At 38.4% G+C, this 16236-nt stretch overlaps 1 protein-coding gene across 1 annotated transcript; it reads right to left on the bottom strand.

Annotated features, from left to right (window-relative positions):
- Positions 1–256: 256 nt before the first annotated feature.
- Positions 257–9823, bottom strand: LOC103701237 (uncharacterized). Its single transcript, XM_008783230.6, has 13 exons — positions 9124–9823; positions 8815–8893; positions 8645–8701; positions 8070–8125; positions 6183–6381; positions 4008–4094; positions 3843–3917; positions 3670–3753; positions 3355–3419; positions 3092–3281; positions 2930–3018; positions 1061–1175; positions 257–678 (listed from the first exon to the last, which is right to left on the bottom strand). Exons 1-13 carry the CDS (start codon positions 9690–9692, stop codon positions 637–639), a joined length of 1707 nt encoding a protein of 568 aa, XP_008781452.1. The 5' UTR covers positions 9693–9823; the 3' UTR covers positions 257–636.
- Positions 9824–16236: the final 6413 nt, after the last annotated feature.

The following is a 16236-nucleotide window of genomic DNA, read 5'->3' as shown; positions in this document are numbered from 1 at the left end:
TAGAAATATATTGAAAGCATTGATATTTCTAAATATTTTAAACAAAAAATTCAAAATATTATAAAGAATAAAATGAAGCTACCCATTTTTTATTTTTTGTTAAAAAGAAGAGGATGGAACTTTTTTTTCATACGGACAGGGATTCAGCCATGATAATGTCCAACCTGTTTTCAGCCCTATCCTAGAAGGAATTTGCATGTAGAATAACCTGTTTCAGTCAGATAACGTAAATTCATCAATGATCAAATAGAAACCGTAGAGAATGGCCCTAGCTGTCACTCTGTTACTTAACAAGCAGTTTGTAACAAAATTACGGGCCAATGAACTCATCTTGCTATTGGCACAACGGCTTTTTATACAGAGATATCTGTCAAAGCCTTTGACTAGCATCCTTCTTGCTCACAATATTTCTCTCAAATGAGAAATTTCTAACAGGAGGGAATCTAATAATCTAAGGCATATACAATGGACTCGGTTACAAATACAACCTCATTCATTAACAAAGTGAAACCGTTAGAAGCTTCAATTTCTAAATTCATCAGGTACTGTGCTTGTGCATGGCCAACCACAAAATCTCCAGTCACTGTATTCAAGCAACCCAACAGCAGCAGCTGTTGCCTAATCTTCAGGAGTAGCTTAAGAAACACCCCGGAACTTGGCTTCATACTCTTGTGGCCGCTGCAAAGAATGAAATCATATAAGCTCGACAGAAGGTGAACATAAACAACAAAGCAACTTGGAAAAGAAGAAAAAAGAACAGTCAAGATTCTATGAATCAGCAATTTCAGAGTGAACCGTTCGCAGTATATGTGGTCTTGCTCCCATACAACCCTCCTGCACCTCGGCAATCTGAACTTAAGTTCAACCCACATAATATACCTTTGGTGTCATCCAACATTGGCATGGACCATCAGGTTGGCAGAGAAATTGACGGAATTAGGTCCTCAGAACTATTGATACGATTTTGATTTCTCCAAATTCTCTTCTATATATTAATGAATGCATCGTATGATAGCGACATCTTTTAAAGATAACATTGTGTAACAAGTCAGACTCCTACCATAAACGTTGCAGATATGGTCCTCCGTGCATACCATCTCATATGCATCGCATGCTGACAACTAGCAGCCGCTGCCATAGAACCAAACCACAAATACACATATCCATGGCTGTTCCTGTAAATATAACAACCAAAAAAGAAAGTATTAGATATCCAACTGACAATCAAAGAGAGCATGTTGAAGGATTCATGATAGCTTAATACAATAAGGTCCTGTTTGGATGCTGGTTAGGGGGTGGTTAGGCAGTGGTTATCTACCTACCCAGCCAAACAAGTGCAAAAAAAGGTGTCTTAACGTTATTTCGCCAACACCCTAAAAAATGCCATAACCAGGTTAAGTTTATTTCACAGGAGGTCAAATAGATTTAACCACTAAAAACTCTCCCCTCTCTCTCCTTACTTTTCCACTTTTTCCACAACTTATCCCACCAGCCCTCAAATGTCAACCAAACAACGAATAGTTCTTATTCATAGTTACCTGATTAGGAGGTAGTACCAATGGTTAAAGGTATCTATCTCCCAATTAGCTATGTGGGGACCAAACAGATATTTGTGACAAGGGGATTGCCATGTCTACACAGTTGAGCAGAGACCATAACACAACTTGTATCCAGAGAATTCACCTCAAGTTTGTGTTGTCCGCTAACGGTTTGCCAAAAAAAGATCCAGGAATTAGGCTAGCGTTTTCCCTAACCAGGCCACTGTGCTCTAGATGACACAAGTTTAAATAGCCATTGGCATAAGGATTCCAAAAACACTTTTAACAATCTAAAAGCTTAATATAACACTTAAAACTATCAATAGTTTCATTATTTGACACTTGCTCTGCCCAAAAATTCAGACAAGAATCTAAATCAATTAGAACAGTAAACATCTAGCAAATATCCGTTCCTCTCATTCATCAAAATTTGTCACCTCCAATTTCAAAATGTAAAGAATTTTATCGTTACCCCATGCTGTAGCAAAATTAGGCTCAGAATATTCAAAAAGTGACATTTGTTGATACAAATAGGCACATACATATATAACCACACGAAAAGATGCATAACATGCATTGACCAGACATATGAATTATATGGTACACATATCTAAAACTATTAAAAACACCAACATTTGTTGGGGCAGGGTGTTGGATTGGGAGGAGGGGTAGGCTCATGCCTCACTCCCTGTGAAAGGTAAGAGGGAAAGACCTAGTTGCAGAGTCTCAAACTCTACTCAGAGAGGTGACAGGCCACCACCCTTCTCCTCTTGCTCGAGCACAGTTGAGATTGTCTTCTCAACTACATCGTATTCCTCCACTAAACCCCTTATTCTCTCACAAGAAATAAATATCACAAACTGCACTTGTCAGAATTGTCTTCTTGAACTCGTATATATCACAAACCTCCCCTTCTTTGATACTAAACAACATGAAAGCAAAACAAGCATGCTGACAACTCTGTGGCACTGTTTGGAACCCTCATTCCATGTCCATGGGATATCTCCCACATTGATAAGAAAAGAGGAAGTATAGATTGGGAGAAGCCTCCAACGCATTATCCTCAATTTTTAGGGAAACCGGCCGTCATCTTCACAAAGAACCTGGTGTCTCTAATAAATCAGGATTGTGTACCAACAGCATCCCTAGAAACTTGTTCTCACATTTCACACCCAGATGTTGATACCCTATATGTCATAATCATCTAAGGAACCTCCATTTGTCTAATGTCTAGCAAAGTAATGTATGCGAAACTACTACTTAAATCAATTTGTCTAATTGCCTAGCAAAATAATGTATGCGAAACTGCTACTTAAATCCACTGTGATGGAGTAAGATGGCATTTAAGCTTCATTAATCCCAAAAAAAAACTTAGTAAAAAGAAACAGTACTTGTCCACATAGATATGTTTCACCGAGCCAAACTTGGAACATTCTTCTTCGACTTCCTCTTTGATATCCAAATCAAAATCTGGATCCGTCTGTAACATAATTTCATAGTTTAGCAATGCAGCTTGCATACGATTGCCATGTATGCAAAGGTTTGTTACAAACCTCAGTGCTTGGATCAAACATATTCTTCAATAAAACACACTCACTAGGCTCCCCGATAGGCTCAGCGAGAGGGGAAGCTAGCGCTGGAAGGGCTGAAGGCACCGTAACCTGCCCATTCATAGGCAAGCTTAAGGCCTGCTGATTTGGAACAGCTCCATTAAGCACAGGCACTCCAAGTGATCCTGCAATACTGCAGAATAAGGCTGCAGATAAGCTTGCAGGACATGAAATCAGGACAAATAAAATTAGACACAGAAACAAACCTTGAAGCAGTTCCAGTTCTATCCAATTTCTGCATGAGTAAAGCTCTAGATTGAGCATTCAAAGACTGCATAACAAAGAAATAAGAAATCAGCTGTCTCCACGTCCAAAGCATGGGAATTGAATTTCTTTTTTGATGCACAATGTGAAAGAATTTCACTGGAAAACCAAAACAAACAGAAGATCATGCAATGGTCTTTAAGATCCAAACACCACTAGAAGTATTTAATATTAAAAAATCAGGACACCAATCACAACTTCACAAGCATGTTAAAATAACATATTGAGGAAGAGAAAAGTCGAGCACATTTACTCACCAAACCACCACCAGCATCATCATCAAAGTCAGCAGCATTTGGTCCACCATCCTGCCCACCAATATGATCTGTAACAGATGATACCTGTTCCAACCATATGCAAGTCTTTGTTAATGCAGGATCAAAAGCAATCAAAGAAGAAATATCTGAAAAACATCATGCACGATGAATACCTTGATGACCCTCCCAGCAATTTCCAGCTTTCCATTTAAACTCTGAGCTGCCTTTGCATGTTCAACTTGAGCAAACTAAAAGATCGAATAGTACAAAAGAAAGATAAAATAGCATGTCGGCAAATATTAGTTGAAATAACAGCCACTGCACAACTACATACTTACTTGAATGAATCCATAACCTTTACAGTGCCCCGTTTCTAGATCCACAGGTAATTGCACAAGCTCCACTGGACCAAAAGGTTCAAAGACCTAAAAAATGCATTTAACAATTCTAATATACATTTGGAAGTTGACATAAAATGCAATAAAATGATCAAGAAGCATTAAGCACAACTGTTGAAAAACATTAAAAAGGGATAAAAAGAGAAGAAAATATAACACTAACATAATTACATTCAAATCAGGAAAAGAAAGCAGTTTGTAAAAACTTCATAAATGGATGACATTTCACCAATTAAAGTCATGGAATTTTATTTAACAACAAGTACCCATGTTGCAAACTCCAAATGGGGAACCCATTTTAAACAGAACTATATTCAACTTCTCAGATATATTTTTACGAAGAATAGAAGCAATGGGTATCACCTAGAAGTGAAAGAACACAAAATATCTTCAGCAATTATGATTGTGCCACATGACAATGACAAATCTGAGAGGATATAATCCAAAATCAGAAGAGTAGAAAATACCCTTAGTGATCAGCACCTATACCACAAAAACATGAATCATATCATAGTCATACACTAGTTTAGAATCTGCAACATGAAAAACAATTTAAAAAATCGATGCCAGCTGAGTGAAGGTTATTGAGAATTACCAAAATAATGAATGGACATAAAAAATCTGCAATTTAACACAACTCTGCATCCATTGAGATGATTCTTGCGAATTTATGTTCCAGAGCCCAGACTGATGTAAATAGAAAATATTAATATCCGCATACATGAAATGGCAATCGCAATTTGTGCATGTTATATAAAAGAAAATTTTGACTAAAACATAGGTACTGGTTCCTGGATTACTTTTTTTAAATGAATATTAATATTTCATAGAAATCCAAGGAGACAATAGCTCAACCCAGCAACCACTGCAATATTAGCGAATCATATAAAATTTAAAAGGAAGGATTGCAGCACTTTAGGTAAAAATCTAGAGATAGAAATCCAACACTAACATGAAGGATAGAAATCGTGTTTAACAAAGAGAAGCAAATGTACACCCTATTCTGATACTGAAAACTTTATTATCCAATTTCTGTGCCAACTAACTTGTCCTAAAATCTGTATTTTTGAATGAGTCAGACAAATACTTAATTTCAATGATGCACCAGCTATCTGGCCTGTTATTTCACCTTACAAGAAAATAATGGTTAAAACTTGCCGAATACCAGCTCACTCTCCAAGTCCAAATCAATTGTCTTCAAGTAGACTCACAATTTTCACAATATGCATGCAATCGCACAACACTATGAATAAAGTGTTTAACTTGCAAATCCAAGTTATCCAATTATAAGCCAAGCTGGATTTAATCGACCAAAAATCTTTCATTGAAAAATGGATCAATATGCCTCAGCTGGACATGTTTCTTACAATATTGAAAGGTACACGGAGACTAACGGATCAAAAACCCAGAGTTCTTTGTCAACTTAATTTATTGAAAAGTACATCAAATATAATGATTTGCCCAACAGACAGCACAAATAGATGGGGGGAAATTATCATTACCCCATAAAGCCTAGGAGCACTGAGTATCTAAAATCTACAAACTGACCCTTCTTTATTCTTCTCCCCCTGACAACTGAGAAAACAGAACACCATCTATACTGTAGATTACAATGAGAAAATGAAAGTTATTTCCATCGAGGAAGGATGGTAATTTATAATTAATCTAACCTTTGTATGACAAAGATGAGGTTTCCTCTATCTTGTTTATGCATATCATTTAAGTGGCCTAAGAAGCATACTATTTGGTCAAATCATAAAATATACAAATTGAATAACTGAAAAATGAAATCAAGCTCCATATTATTGATTTTCAGTTAGAATCTATCTATTTTTAATAACAAATCCATACTCAGATTCGCTATTCATTGGAACAGCATTTTAAACCTGAATGTCGGATAACATGCATCTGGAATATTGAAGTTTAAAATGAAAAATATGACCCAATAGCTAAAAAAAATCTATCCAGAAAAAAAGAAAATCACTGTAGCTATCCCAATGAAAGACGAGGTCATCATAAATTTGCAGATACACCAGCAATAGCAGAATTCATAAGAACACATTCAAAATTATTCCATATTAGCTACATTTCAGTTTAGCCATCGGCTGCATTCACCTGACGAAGCTGATCTTCTGTAATGTTGAAGTGAAGATTTCCAACATAAATTTTTCTTGCAGCAGCTCCAGTAGCATTTGACTGAACAAGATTCTTTTCTGCTTCTGAAGGTTTAACCATCACTGGTTGACCAAGAAGAAGGTGACCAGAAAGAACTATTGCCATCGGTACTGACATTGCATCATAAAACTCGATGTAACTGCAACAACTCCAATATAAACAACAATAAGATGTTTGAACATGCAAATAGACATTCCACCCCCACCCCTCAACAAAAAAAAATGGCAAATAGACAAGAAAGGCTTCTCTTGTTATAAAGCAAGGAAAAAAATGTATTCAATAAAAGTCAAGAATATATATAAATAAATATATATATATATATATATATATATATATATATATATAGAGAGAGAGAGAGAGAGAGAGAGAGAGAGAACTTAAAATGTATAAAAATGAGAAAGATTTGCACAAAATCATGACTGCAAGGTAACCTAAGCAATCATTTAGGCCATCCTGGATCCAGGAACAGAAGAAATCAGAATTACAATGCAACAGAATTTAAGAAGGGTTTGAGTAGCAAGAAGCTTGAAGAGTGCATGATCAAGACACACTCCAGTCTCGAGGGAAAGTTGCACAACAGGAGATTTTTCTTTCAAGAATGGCTAACAAGGGATTTAAAGCAACTGAGTAAAGAACTTAAGCCCAAAGAAGAATGAATAATCAGGGAGCATACAGCTCATGTTCACAGTCATTACATGCTGTTGTTATGAAAAGTGACTAGGCAAGATATTTCATGTGAATTAGAATTTCAGATCATAGAGAGCATAAAAAAAAACAAAGCAAAGCTGGGACTTACAATAGCTGAGTTAGATGTGAAGATGACATGATCATCCATCAGGGTCCAACAGAATGGTATGACAGTGTGCAACAAAGTTTAAAGTTAACAGCATCAAAGAGAAACTAAGATTTCTTGCAGACGATGAAAATTTAAAGGTTCAGATGGAAGTCTTAAATGGATTGTTTTGGAAATGAGCATCAAATGAAGATTTAGCGAAGTTTTAGATGAAAGCTATGACAAAATATTTTAAAGGTTCTGTTTGAGTTAAAATTACAACAAAATGACAAGAATGATTATGAAGTGGAACCAAATGAATAGGAAAAGGCTTGTTCATCATAATTATGACTCCCTTTGTGGAGGGTAACTCCAAACTATAATGACAACTTGGAGGCTTCATGATATTGCATAGACAAACTTTAGGTCAATTTTGTACACTTACATCGTCAGGAATAGGACGAGGAGTTACACATTTTAATTTCAAGGTACGGCAGATGGTTTTATGACTAAAAACAGTGCAAAAACGCAAATGAGAACACAGGCAAGGAGATAGAGAAACAAATCTCAGGGGCAGAAGTACATACGGCAAAGCTCATAAAAAAAATAGGCCTCGAAGAGGTCTAAAATCAAATGGAGAAGGTTTATAGAATCTGGAATTTTTCCAAAAATTCTGAGGTTGGTTATGAAAACAAGCTTATGCTTGAGTTCAAATACACGAGAACATAACATATTGCCACCAAGATAAGTGGATGAACAAAAAGATTGCTTAAATGCTCAAGAAATGTTTTTGAACACCCACACACACATTATGGCCTCTAAGGCAAATATTGAATGTCAATACGATGCCAAAAACATTCTACAGGAGTTAAAATGATATACATAGAATTCCCAACAACTGGTTCTTATAGGTATCATCTTTTCTTTCTTTCTTAATGCCACTGCATTTAATAAACAAAATAAAATTAGGCAGGAGATTTTGTACAAGTAAAAGGAAATAAAGCAGTTTTTTGAGGGCATAAATGTGTAGCTTCAGGTACAAGGAAATTACATACCCTACTCCCTTCGAACGCCTTGAATTACGATCCATAATCAAGCGTACATCCCTCACCTAGAAATTAAGAACATTCAAAGATGTATTCTTTACCAGAAGCAAATAATAAGCAGGGAACTGCAGTATATGAGATGCAGTGATATGCCTTATGCATATTATACCACCCATTAAAGCAGACTGTGTGATTGCTAATTGGCTTCTTTATTCATCATCAGTAACCAAATAATAAGTACATTGAGCCACAAAAAAGATATTATAGTTCACCTCAATAAAGGAAGGGCAGCATTTTATGTGATAAGCATTATCTCTGAATAGCATGGACCAAACTTTTTTTTTTTTTGTGAAAATGCACCAAATAGATTTGAATGGTTAACTACATATCAAATGTTATATGCATGGGAAAAATATGATGGAAACTGTACCTTCATTGCGCATAACATGTATAGATTCCAGGATATATTTTACCTCGTGGGTGAAATGACATGTCAAAACATGCAGGCAATCCTTTAAAAGGAATATAATAGAAGACAAACATTAGCATCCTGCTGAACTAACAAACCATTATGTTTCACTAACCTTTCCTGCTTTTGAGAAGAACTCATAAACATCTCTCTCAGTCGCCTTCAAAGGCATCTGGCATGTAAATGAAATAAAAGTGAACAAGACTGAATATATGAAACATAATTTGTCAAAATTGTAGGCACCATGTTAAAAATAAAGGTTAAAATACGAGTCAATCTATACACCTGATATGCAAAAACAGTCCTCTGGTCCCTTTCTGGATCAACTTCAGGTTCCACCACTTCTTTTTTCTCCTTGTACCTCCTACATGACAAAATAGATTTCACCATTAACGCAGACAGCTTGATATCAATTGTTTACGAAACTGTAACATTACTTTTAAACAATACCGTAATCATTCAAAAAAAGGAAGAGAACTGGGGAAACGATAGAAAACTTTACAAATGGAAAGTATATAATACTCCACAGAAGCCGAAAATTAGCACAAATACAAATAAGCTAAAGAGGATATAAGAAAAGAACATAAACAATACCTGCTCTCTCTTTCCCTCACCTCTCTCTCGATTTCTCTTTCTCTCAATGCCCTCTCTCTGCTCCTTGCCCTCTCCATCTCTCTTTCAACCTCGCTATCATGCCTTCTCGACCTGCTGCTGCTTCTCCTCTCGCTGTCCCGCTCCCTTTCTCTCTCCCTCTCCCGTTCTCCCTCCTTCCTCCTCTCCCTATCTTCCTCTTTCTCCCTCTCCTCCCTTCCCCTCTCTTTCTCTCTATCCCTCTCCTTCTCCCTTTCCTTCTTGTCCTTCTCCTTCTCTCTTTCCCGGTGATCTCTCTCTCGGCTCCGGTTGTCTCTATCCTTGTCACGCTCCCTCTCCGCCTCCCTACTGCTCCGGTGGCGATCCTTCTCGTGCCGAAGCGATCGATCCCGATCCTCGCGGTCCACCTTCTCGCCGTTCTGCTTCTCCTCCGCCCTCGACCGCCTCGACGGTCTATCCGTGCCGCCGCCGTCCTTCTCGTGGTCGCCGCCGTGCCGGGAGCTCCGGCGCTCCTTCTTGAGATCCGCGGGCTCCACCGATTTCTCCAGGTAATCGTACTCGTCGAATTCCATCCTCCCTCCGCTGCGACCGAATCCAAGAAGTTTGAACACCCTAGAATAGAATAGAGGGAGAATCGAGCGCTTAGGGTTTGGATTTGGGGTTTAGCCGTTTAGAGCCTAGAAGTGAGGAAGGGCAAAAGTAGACGGGGGAGTCCTTGGAACGAGATGCTATTAATACGAAAGGGCGGAAGGAAAGTCACACTTTAGCCCCTCGACTTCTAGCCATTTGCGCAGCGACACCACTCCTTTTTTTTTTTTTTTTTTTTTTTTTTTTTTTTTTTTTTTTTTTTTTTTTAATGTACATTGGCTGCTCACACTACCTTCGCATAAGCACAGCCAGCAGCATTACTAACAATCAGGCTACACAGAGCAAAAAAAATAGAGAACTGTTGGGTCCAAAAAAATTCTCCTGAATGATGAGCAACAAATAAGGCGATCCAATCAGCAGCTTGATTCGCCTCCCAAAGAACATGCCTGACCCGGACCGCATGGCGCTCCCGCAGCATCCGACGTATGTCATATAGAAGCGGGTGCTCTACCTCCTCCAACTCCTCCTCTCGTAAGTGCTCCATCAATAAAGCTGAGTCCCCCTCCGAGATAATATAGCCTGCCTCCAGAATATGTCTCGTATAAGAGAGCTCCTCCCATGCAGCCCTGAGCTCCGCTCCAAATGCTGATGCCTCGAAGGAATGACGTCCCCCCGCTGCGATCAACCTGGAGCCATGGTCTCTGATCACAAACGCCACTCCCGCGCCAACACTACCGGCGGGCAAACTCCCATCAAAATTCACCTTAAGGGGACCAAGTGGTGGGGGCTCCCAAGAAACAAGAGCAAACCTGGGCGCTATAGAAGCGAAGAAGGGGCCCCAGGTGTCCCTAGCCACCGCAGATGAATCAGACTCTATAGACTCAATGACCTCCACTGCCTGATGGAGGGTCCGCTCCACAACAAACCTCAGGGGTGCCCTCCTATCGTCAAAAACTCTGGCATTTCTATCCAGCCAAATATGGTAAGCCAAGTAAACATAATCAATACCCTACCTTACAATGCTCGGAGATCGTATGGCAGACCTCACTTGCCGTAAAAAATTCTTCACCACAACATCGGACCCCGAAAGGGGAAACGATGCCCTCCTCCAAACCTGAGCTGCCTGAGGGTACTCAAACAGAACATGACTAACAGTCTCCACCGAATCTGAGCAGTCCACACACGTCGGCGAAATCCTGACTTCCCTCCTGGCTAACATGCGCCTAGTCGACATGCAGTCCTAGACCACCTTCCAGATGAACAACGCCACTCGGGAGTGGACCTGCATCCTCCAGATCCAGCTACCATCACAACGCTTGGCCACCTCACCCCCCATCACCACCTGTATGCCAGCCGACCGCATCCTGGCTGACCCCGTCGCAGTCCACACCTATCTGTCCAGCCCCCTCGAAGTACTGGGATGACAAGTACCCTCTCAGCTAGCTGTGCCCCGAATGTCTCCCTAACCAAGACCTCATCGCACCATCTCTCGCCGGATACCATTAGATCGCTGACTCTGAGTCCGACCAGTCTCGCCGAATCAACCACCGTCAGCATCCAGCAAAGTAGTAGCTCCGTCAACCACTTATCCTCTAGAACATCGATGGACTGCCCATCCCCAATCGTTCACCTAATCGCCGATAGCACCGATTGGGTGAAGGAGCAGATCTCTTGCCAGATGAAGGAACAGTAACACCCGGCCCGAAACTCCACCTCGGTCAAGTGGGCGCCATCAATAAGACACTCCACAGACTATCTGGCTCCAAAACAAACCTGGCAACACGTTGTGCAGCTAAAACCTCTCGCCTCGCCAGCAATGACTATTTCCCCAAACCACCATGTCTGAATGGCTGACAAATAACCTCCCACGCCACCAAATGAATCCCCCGTCTGCCCTTTCGCCTGCCCCATATAAAGTCCCTGAACAACTGCTCCAATAACCTCAACAGAGACACTAGCACTGATGTGTTCGCTAGCAAGTATACTGGCATTGAGCTTAAAACCGACCGCACCAGGGTGATCTGCCCCATCATGGAAAGGGCATCCATCTGCCATCCCTCCAATCCGCGCCTGAAACTCAGCTCAACCTCGAAGCAATCACTACGCCGAAGACGCCGACCAGTGATGGAAACCCCAAGATACCTCATCATGCCCTCCTGCTCACCCACGCCTAGGATCTCCTTGATGGAGGCTTTGATCTGCGGTTGAGTCCTCGGACTAAAACAAATAGCAGACTTGGACCTGTTCACCTTCTGACCCGAAGCAACACCACTCCTTGAAACGTTCCAATTAACCCTTCTGACTTTTAGGGTGCATTTCGATCGCCATGGATCAGAATCAGAATCGAAATGAAATAGAATGGAATATAAATTGAAATGGACATATTCCTCAATGCATTTAGTTCGTAATTAGAATCAAAATCTGAACCAAAAAATTGATTAAATAGAGAGATATTTTTGAAAAATCAATAAATAGAGGGGTACTTTGGAAAATCAATTTTTAAAGTGTGGCATAATAGGATTTGAACATTAAGAGGAGAACCGAGATTAGATTTTGGAAGGTTAGGTATTCTCATTCTCTCTGGAATGGGATTGGAAAGGGGAATAGGACTCCTTCTAACCAAATGGTTGGAGTGCGAGTTACTTATTCCTATTTCCATTCTAGAGCCCAACTCCCACCAATCAAATATATTCTTAATTTAAATCTATTTTACAATCCATCTCAACAAATTTAGGTAGCAATCGTGAGAAACTGACGCATGGATCAAGTTAGACGTAGCTGGAATAGATGAAAGTTATGTGACTCTTGCTGAATTTGATAGTAGTGGAATTCAACCATAACATGGGTAGGCAGATTGAAAGATTAAAACCTGACTGTGATCAATCATGATACATTGGAATGACTCACATGCTGAAGGATATTAGATAGTGACCTAGTTCGGGGTTATACTACACATTGGATCATGGGAGTGAATCGTTAAAATCGTTGATGATAGTAGCGATAATGAATTGGCTGTGCTACATTTATCTTATCTCCTAATATAGATAAGTGTAATTATACTTTATCAGTGACTTTTCAACAATCAAACCTATCAATGCATTTAATCTTAGCTTAACTTACTAGTAGACTTCTACCTTAGGAGCAGTGTTAACTTAGATCTCTATTACCATAGCTCAGGCTACATCATTATCTCTATCAAATCTATCCTCTTCAAATAGTAGTATGATGGTGATGAAAGTCCTTCAAAGTCAGTGCACTTGAACCTATGCTACACTCATATTCTTTTTTTGATCATGATCTTTTTGGCTACTTTAATGCTAGTGGTATATTTACGCACCTATCTATTTTGTACCTTCTGACTTGTCATTGCTCTTTCGAACATGTCCTGGATGAGACGAAAAATGGTGACAACAAAGTCAGTGTTGTCCTTTCCCTCTTCCACCCTTCCCAATCTTGTTCCCTGGTTATTGGCAGCCCAATTCCTCTTCGCCCTCACCACCACCCATCATTAATCTTTTACTCATCATCCTTCTTCTGATTTTCACATATTTGTAATAACAAATTGCTGAATTTGGACCACTTTGACCGAATTTGTCATCTCTGGCCATTTCTATTTGATCAGCACTGAAGATCGAGGGGGATGGAAGGAGGCAATTCCTGTTAAAACACGGCAATTATAGCTGAAAATTGGTGAAATGGCAATGATGTCTATTTTATATATGAACAACATAATTAGCGACTTCCCAAACTAGTATAATAGTGATTAATGCTAAAGGTTATTATTTTAAAATCACGCTCGAAAAATTAAGTACATACGTGTATGATCTTGTCCAGTCCAATTGGGACATTCCTCGCAATCAAAGCAAATCTTCTAAAAATGTTATGACATTATTGGAAGACAAGAACTTATCCTCACAAAATCTTCAGCATTCATGAACTTCATTTCACAAGATCCTGGGTGGGATTTCGAGGAGAAGAATCAAGCCTCATCACACTTTGTACCAGATATGGATTTCACTAGGAGGTATGTCCTGAGACTAACGTATTATGGGGGAAAGAATCACGACCAACTTATGAATCAGGTGCATGAACATGTGTATTTTTAAAATAGAAAGTTATAACTAGCCAAATCCGATCCTTGGATTCTCATGGTTGGTCACATCTACATAAGACCACCAATCTGCCAATAAAACTCCAGATATATTATTTAATTGTTAGCAATCATTTGCAGCGTTCACACTTCTTTCCTGTCCCCACCAATTTTTCCCATTTAAACCTTAGTTCACTTCTCGGAGCAAGCAAGTGAGATCTATAAGAAAATATAAAATATATAAATAAATCTACTTCATCCTATCAACTTAAGCTTTTAGAATAAATGGTGATTTTAACATAGTATCATAGCAGAGGTCCTAAGTTTGAACCCTGTCTTCGCACTCTTTAACTTCATTATTAAAAATTTTACATGTTGGGCTTCTTCATTAAAGAAAAGTCCGGCCCACATGTGAGGAAGAGTATAAGAAAATATAAAATATATAAACAAATCTACCTCATCCTATCAGCTTAAATTTTTGGGACAAATGGTGATTTTAACAAGATCCTTCAAGGAGAAGGAGGAGAAATATTATGGATATAATCACATAAGATCTTACAAAATAAGCATGAGCTATCAGGTCTTCAATGGGTCCTATCTCATCCCCTCCTTCCATTTATTATTCGTGCTCTATGTTGCTGTATTTTTATTTTTCATGCCATGCATTCTCCATAGAGATTGATCACTAGACTTCCATAGGTAACTCAACCTTCTACACAGCATTAACCTAAGCTCAATCCTTTAGTCTTGGATATTTGAAGCAATGATAGAGCTCTGCATTCCCTTCCAAATCCACTTAGCAGTCCTGCTGCAAAGAAGTTATGTTGTTGACCTTTTCAGATGAAATGAAGAACCATGTTGCTGTGTTATATGATTAAAAAATATTATGTGGCTTATCCATCTACAAATTATTTATGTTTCTTCCGGTTCTATTTCTCTTGATAGCTAAGAGGGCACATCTTTCTTGTACTTTCACTGATCGGTGAGTTTGGATGAAATAACAAGACTGGCGCTGAAAGGGAACAAAAAAAACACACAGTACCAATCATTGAAGAGATTGATCTCAGATAGGGATTTGGTTTTCATCGTCATGATGGAGCAATTACCACGAGAGGTCGGTGCAACCTGCCGACCGTGCAATATGAGAGAAATTTTATATGAGTTCCTAAATAGATGTCTTATTATTTACAGCTTGAAAAGTTACAATTTTCATGCTTGAAATCACCTAGGTCCCAAATAGGCAGGCTGTTATTTTTAGCTCCCTAATCTCCAACTTCAACTTATGATATATCGAGAACAATTTACCAATAGATCCTAGATGGATGGGATCCTACTTATAATAAGATTCACAAAGTTAGCGAGCAACACGCACAAATATGTTGAGAACAAATTATTAATGCATTTCCTAATGAATGCTTTTGTGAAGATTCGCGTGGGCGTGTATTTAGTCCCATATTGATTATTTGCTGGATAGATTCTGAATACTTATATATGATCAAGAAACCCAAATAATACCTTCCGGCTAGCTATATTGGGTAAGGTCTTAGTTTGTTACAAATGGTATTATAGTGGACCTAACCCATAATTTATGTGAATTAAGGATCACTGCATCACATATCTATTGGGGTTGACCACGGGTCAATCGTAGTGCTTGCAATTAGATTTAAATTCTTAGCCTGATGAGAATGTCATAACTTAAACAGAATGAGTATGTAAGAATCCGTGTAGGTGTGTATTTAGTCCCACATCGGTTATTCGCCGGTAGATCTTGGGTACCTATATAGGATCAAGAAACCTAAATAATATCTTCTGGCTAATCATTTTGGGTGAGGTTCTAAGTTGTTATAACTTGAATATTCACCTTCTCTCATATATATATATATATATATATATATACATATATATATATACATGTATATATACATATATACATATATATATATATACATGTATATATACATATATACATATATATATATATATACATGTATATATACATATATACATATATATATACATATATATATACATGTATATATACATATATATATACATATATATATACACATATATATATATATATATATATATATATATATATATATATATATATATATATATATGTATAGTTAGACAAATTATATATTTTTATTGGTGTGCTTTCTGTGTTTCTCTCGTTTTTTAAACAACAAAGATTGAAATATTACAAAGTTGCAGCTGAAAGACACTTGGCAAATCTCAAAGTAAACAATAAATTGAAGTTCCTGAACCGAATTATAAATAACTTCAACAAACTGTGCATCAGTAACTTATTTCATTAGATTATAAATAATATAGCGTTCGGTACGTGGGTTGTTGGGTTGCACAGTCCCCAATTTGTTTTGGGCTTGAAGATTTTTTGCACCGAGTTTGTCCAATTCCCCGGTCAATTCGCTAAA

The sequence above is a fragment of the Phoenix dactylifera genome, chromosome 4 (assembly GCF_051530095.1).
Source record: "Phoenix dactylifera cultivar Ajwa chromosome 4, Ajwa_hap1_PhDact_Kaust_v1.1, whole genome shotgun sequence".
Lineage (NCBI taxonomy): Eukaryota > Viridiplantae > Streptophyta > Magnoliopsida > Arecales > Arecaceae > Phoenix > Phoenix dactylifera.
Note: the sequence above shows the minus strand (reverse complement) of the source record. Positions and strands in the feature narration are given on the sequence as shown.

What these genes read in the sequence shown, in the direction of transcription:
- LOC103701237 (XM_008783230.6), bottom strand. Translation starts at nt 9,692, where the DNA reads ATGGAATTCGACGAGTACGATTACCTGGAGAAATCGGTGGAGCCCGCG. An exon ending in AGGCGTTCGAAGGGAGTAGG is followed by an intron (nt 6,382 to 8,069) that starts GTATGTAATTTC and finishes GAGTTGTTGCAG; the next exon opens with TTACATCGAGTTTTATGATG. An exon ending in AAGGTTATGGATTCATTCAA is followed by an intron (nt 3,918 to 4,007) that starts GTAAGTATGTAG and finishes TCGATCTTTTAG; the next exon opens with TTTGCTCAAGTTGAACATGC.